At 38.4% G+C, this 6,138-nt stretch overlaps 1 protein-coding gene across 1 annotated transcript in view; it reads right to left on the bottom strand.

Moving 5' to 3' along the window:
• SMG1 (SMG1 phosphatidylinositol 3-kinase-related kinase) overlaps positions 1-6,138 on the bottom strand; it is a 27,499-nt gene that overhangs the window by 2,848 nt on the left and 18,513 nt on the right. The window contains exons 27-35 of the mRNA XM_010137397.1: positions 5,331-5,481; positions 5,052-5,241; positions 4,352-4,821; positions 3,233-3,370; positions 2,209-2,361; positions 1,694-1,873; positions 1,256-1,483; positions 611-822; positions 314-420 (exon numbers count right to left, since the gene is read on the bottom strand). Coding sequence (XP_010135699.1) covers positions 314-420; positions 611-822; positions 1,256-1,483; positions 1,694-1,873; positions 2,209-2,361; positions 3,233-3,370; positions 4,352-4,821; positions 5,052-5,241; positions 5,331-5,481 — 1,829 coding nt within the window. The remainder of the gene's footprint in view (positions 1-313; positions 421-610; positions 823-1,255; positions 1,484-1,693; positions 1,874-2,208; positions 2,362-3,232; positions 3,371-4,351; positions 4,822-5,051; positions 5,242-5,330; positions 5,482-6,138) is intronic.

Raw genomic sequence — 6,138 nt, 5'->3', positions numbered from 1 at the left:
AATGCCTTTGTAGGGTTTCAGTATTAATTCCACAGTCACTGTAAATTTCCACACTAATTTCAACAGAAATTACATTTCAGCTGATATACGTGACAATGTGTTCAATGTATTCCAGGCTTTGTGGAGTGAATCCCGATCTCCAAGGCTATCAAAGGCTGTGGTCAAGTGATCATTCAGTATTGTATGCCGAGTGAATTGAATTTTATAGGCTTTTATGTATTTAATTAAATTTTTATTAAATTTTATAAAAGTTTTGATCCTCTCTCTAACATCAATTCCTGATGTTTTAACGTTTCTGCTTTTCGAGCATTACCTGCAGCAAAGGTTGGCTGATACGCAGCAGCTGACGTTGGGCTTGAGCATTCATTTGATGTATCCGTGACTAAGGGTGATGCAAAACCCACTAGATTATTGTAGACACTAGGGAACATAATGGAGTTGATAAATATTCATGCGATTACTTGACTTATTGAAAACTGAAAGTTAAGTCAAATTGTACAAAAAAAATTCTGCATTCTAAGACAACGACCAAGTAGGTCACCCATGTTGTGTTTCTGCCATATAGTAGATAGGCAAAATGCCTTCACCCGAGAGAAGGCGCCTTTCTTACCTTTGGCTCTGTATTTTTAGTTCTTTCAAGGTGGGAGTTATTTCCTGCAGCATTTCAACATGTTCCTGACTGCGGACTTGACCCATAACCTGAACTAATGTAAACAAAACTGTCTGAATATTATCTTGCCACGATTTATATTCACTCAAGAACTGCCTAACACTATTCTCATAGGGAACATCTTCACCATCTGCCAGAGCTGCTTCTTCATCCTATAACAAAGATGTTCAAAAAGGTTAATGATTTGCTACATTTTGGCTAAGAGAATAAAGTTGAGCATTTCTTAGACTTAGACCCTCAGCTTGTTGACTACAAATAACCATAATTTTCAGTAGTTACTTTTTAAGAAAATAAATTTGAAAAAGTTCAAATATTTTAGCAATTAAAAACCAGGATTTGTAAACACGAAGAAATGTTTCAACTGCCCAGTAAGAGAAAAGGTTTAATTGAACCAAAGTGTGAGTCGCCTAACTCTAGAAATAAGGCACAATGAATTATCAGAGATGAAATGGGTTTTATGGCTTGAACTCCACGCACAGGAACACATTTCACTGTTTCTAGATACTTCAGAAAGCACATAGACACAAGTGTTATATTTATTAAACTATACTGACATGGGTTTGAGGAACAAAGTTTTTAGTATACCTTTGACATAGCTTTCAGCAGGTGTTTGACATCTCCAAGTTGTCGGTTATGACCCGTGAGCACAGTTTTAATACTATCCACCAGATTCTGAATTGTTTCACAAACTGTTTCTATTTGATGTTCTCTTTCTGTTTGTACTGTTCTCTGTGTAGATATTTCCTGGGACAACTGCTTGTGAGCAGAGTGAAGCCATTCAGAGCTGCCAATAGGATGTTCAAGACCCGTGCCCTACAAGTAACAAACATTTTTGTATCAGTATCCAGAGATAAAATTCAATTACGATGCAGATGCTACTGCCAAGTGTTCAGCAGCTGATGGAACAAACTCTGTACTCCATGACCATTAGAAGGTATCCGTTAAATCTAGAATTAAAGACAAAACTGAGAACTCATGATTACAGCAGGTCCGTATTGCTATTTTGCTCTGACTTTCACATACCACTCTCTGAAGCAGGCGAAGCTCCAGTTCAGAGACTGAGCTGTTGAACTGCGACGCAAACGAGCACATTTGTTGACAGCGTTTGAGAAGTTCAAATAATGCAGCATCGAGATTTAAGGCTTCTGCTGTTCTAGTACGTAAACTTTCGAAATGAATTATGTTACTGCAGAGAAAAGTGACCTGAAAATCAAAGCAAGAGAAGAAAAATTATTCCAGTTGAACTTTCTATTATACAAACTGCATTTCTTCCATGTCCTTAGAAAGGAGTATTTTAAATACAGCGGGAAAGCTGTTCTGTTACAGTATCAGCATCATTTCAGGGTCACCCAACCCTGCAGCCGTTCTCCCAGAGATCACTTGCATTGCTTTTAAAGCGGGATTCCCAGAAGTATTTGGTTATCTATGTTTGCTCTTTAGATGATGAGCAGGAAAAATATTTTCTACGTGTGTCTCAAGTAGGAAGCGAAGAGTGAACACACTTGTCAAGTCAATAGTACTACACGTGTGTACAGTACCTGACTCGCTCTTTGACTTTCTTTCAGTACAAGGTTTCTTCTTTCAGCAATAGTGGCATCAAAATCTTGCAAGACTGGTGCCAGTGCAGGATTAGCACCCCCTGCCCATTTTAAACGCTGCTCGATACTCGCTTCAAGTGTTCCTAGTTTCTCCTGCATTGGGGGAAAGAAAAAAACAAAACATAGATATCAAAAATCCATACTGACATGTATCATTTTAAGCCTAACTGCCTACTTTAAAAAAAAATTATGCATATTTAAACACATGCAGACACATTCTTATATGCATATACACAAAGATGTGGTATTCACGACCAACAAATATTAGCTTATGCTATTTAAAGGTTTATTCTCAGCACACATTACAACTTGTTATGGTAATAAAGTCACCTGTCTAGATTTTAACCCACCGGGAAAAAAAAGAAATCATAAAGCAAGTTAAAAGTAATTGCATTTCTAGACTAAAAATTATATAAAGTAAAATAATTCAGAACTCCTATGACAATACATCTTCAAAAAAATAAAGAGTACCTTCACAAATAAAAAGGAATTAAAATTCAAGAAGCTAAGCGTTATTTATTTTAAGCAATTAAACATTCTACGTTACTGATACCCAAAGTCTAAAAAGCTGAGCTAAGCCGTAGCTCATAGAGAATACGCGATCTGCCCAATTACAAAGGAAGCTTCTAACGCTTAGCTAGTAAAATAATGCTAGTAAGGATCATCTAAGTCAGACAGACTTAAACAGGAATGATGAGCCTTCAGAAGGAAAGGTACTTTCACATTTGTATTTTCACTCAAGAACAGATTTACTGACGTTCCAGAAAGAATATTTTGTATGAGACAACAAAATCAGTGTAACAGTGTACATCAGAGAGACTGAAAGATCAATGAAAATACCACTAAACTTGTGCTTTGATAGCAAGAGAGATAACGGAATCTGGAGGTGGCCGGTAACTTTGCCGTTTGTTTTGGAGTCACGTTCCAATATGCTGCTGAACAAACCTCCCCAAAACAGCAGTACCTGGACTGTTGCAATTGAAGCTTCAATCTGACTGAGCGTGTGAAGTTTCTTCTTCATGCTGGCTAAAATTGCAGAACGAGGTGGAGGAGTAACAGAAATCGCTTGTGGGCGACTGATGAGGAGATCTTCATGCTGCCACTAAGAAAATAATGGAAACACTCGATGATCAATATTGTTCAGCGCAAACTACACTGCTCCACAGACAGTAATCCTGGTGCTCTGGTACACTTTGTAAGTGAGAGCGTTTGAAAAGGGCTCGGTGTTAGACAATACCAGCAAGCTTGAAAGTTGTAAATCATCAGAAAATATTAAATTCAGTAAGTAGTTCTAAACTACGTTTTGCTCGCTTGGATGTTTATACCATTAATCAGTCATTAAGAGCGATTTACATGCATTTTCCTGATCTAAAGGGAAAACCCATCAATATTCAGAAACACTTCACAAAATCAAGACAATTTTGCTTACCAGTCTATGAAACGGTTTATTAACCAACATGGAGAAAGCCTTTACCCTTAATCTACAAACCACTGCAAAACGAACATCAGCGACACCACACCACACCCCATACCAGCACACAGCTCAAGGTACACAATGGCATTTAGCTAAAGCCTCAGGAGAACATTTTCAGTTTGATACAGCTGCTATTTATATTTTTTCATGAGACAAAGAGTGGAGCAAGGAGACAATGCATTAAAGCTTTGAAGGACAGGTACAAGACCACATTCAGCAATGCATACCCTCTGTTTTAAGCAACCTCTTCCCTTCCTCTGTTTGAAAAAAGGTGCAGAATGGGACAACATTGCTCGTGAGCAAGCCAGTGAATGATGTCTTTTCTAACAAATGACTTAATACATGCAATTTTTTTCAATAACCATTGACTCAAAAAAATGTACATATTGCCATATTTGCATCTCAGAGCAGCTAGTCTTCAAAAGATGTGTGCTGTAACCCTTTTTTCCTTATACATTTACAGAATAATTTAAAAACTTTATCAAGTCCCTTAAAATACTCTGAAGCTCATTCAACAAAATATAATTTTCTTGTTGTGCTCCGACAGTAACTAAAGCTCACTTTCCACAGACACAGTTTGGAGAGAAATAACACGTGTTGTGGTCTTACCTGGAACATGGCAATATGCAGCTGTACTCTCTGAAGACTGGTCTTGCAAGATGAAATACTGGTTTCAAGTCTGCGCACTAGATCATGCTTCTTCCATGCTGTATCGTAGGAACTAGCTAATACTGTTGCCCTGTTCATGACCAACTGGGAGAACTTGCCAATTTGGATATTGTGCTCCACAGCTTTCTTGCAAAGGTCATCCACAGAAACTTTGCTTTCCGCTCCAAAGTCTTTAGCCTCTACCTGAGCAATGATATCGACACCCAGCGCGCTGATGAAACTGCACAAAGTCAGTCCCAAAGCTTGATTTGGAAGGCCAATTAAAAGCTGTCTCACAAAGTCAGCTGTAAAAGCTTTGATTGGTTTGGCCATTTGGTCTTCACTAAAACAAGAGTTTCTGTAAAGTGCTTTTACATTGACAATCTGAACAGGTCCGTTTACTGCATTCTGGTCTTCAAGTGAACTGATGCCTTTTAAAAGGAAAGAAATAGGATTTTTGTTACAAACAAAACATTCGATGCATCTGGAAAAATATTATCTTCTTATAAGCACTCCAAGATTTTAGGAATCAGTTTGATTTCTGCACATTTGCCATTTATGAAAATGGCCCAGCAGGCGCGACCATTTTACATTCGTCTCAAAAGAACATGGGATGAGAAGTGGACAAAGTGACACTGAATATTTGATAATATTTATTTACCTGACAGTGTTTTAGAAAAGGTACCACAAAGCCTGAAAAATTCTTTAATTGTTTGCAGTCTCTTCAGAAAGAAAATTTCCTCTAGAACTTGCCGATTATTGTCATCATCAAAGAAGTTAACTTGGGTGCTGCGGGCTTCCCTAATTATGTCAATCTTACGCCAAGCCACAGGTATTTCCATCTTGTTTAGCTGTGCAATACAAAGAAATAAATTAGTTTTGTTTTTAAAAAACTTACATATTCCCGACTCAGAGTGCTCTGAAAAGAACACATCCATACCTTTTCAATCAATAAACCAAATGCAGTTTCCACTTGAGCAAACATTCCATCAAAGGCTACCAAAAGCATCTGACCAGCTGACATTTTGGGAGTTTCATCCACTGAGCCATTTCTTGGCTGAATCAGCTCACCGTACTGAGCATGAAGTACTCTTTAAAAAACAAAAAAACAAAACAAGATTTATGTGGTTTTGCTTAGCCGACAAGCAATAAATAGGATTTTCTTAAACTGATCGATCCCACAGCTAGAACAGATTGGAATTAAGTTGCATCTGGACAAGGTGAATTTTTTTGCAGGCTCTTCCTACACCCACCCAACCCTACCTCGCTTACCACATGACTCCTAAGAACAGCTGAGGACACCACACAAGATGGGACTGTATGAAAGGACCAGCTACAAAACTAACTCAAAATACAGGGAGAGGATACAGCCTGTACTTCCAGTGAGGACAGTAAAATAGTGACGAATAGTAAGCGATGTAAGTACTTCCTTCCTTGAAAACCAAGTAGCGGTTTTATAACATACACACACGTAACTGACTGGATGGAGTGTGAGGTAAAAAGGTGGAGGGTGAGGTCGTGGGTTATGGCTGAGATAGTTTAGCAGCTTGGCGCTCCTGAAAGGGTGGTCTTATCTTCTCCTTCCCTTATACCACTTCCGATCCCAATCTAACAGGCTTGCCCACGGGCAAACCAGGAAGAAAAGTGACTAAAGAGAAAAAAAGTAAATTGTTTTCAACTGCTATAGCAGCCTTCATTGTACCCTAACTGGCTCAAGGGAAGCAGCAAGGTCACTTCTACTCAGCAGG

The sequence above is a fragment of the Buceros rhinoceros genome, unplaced genomic scaffold (assembly GCF_000710305.1).
Source record: "Buceros rhinoceros silvestris isolate BGI_N320 unplaced genomic scaffold, ASM71030v1 scaffold40955, whole genome shotgun sequence".
Classification (NCBI taxonomy): domain Eukaryota; kingdom Metazoa; phylum Chordata; class Aves; order Bucerotiformes; family Bucerotidae; genus Buceros; species Buceros rhinoceros.
This window is presented reverse-complemented; position numbering and strand designations above follow the sequence as displayed.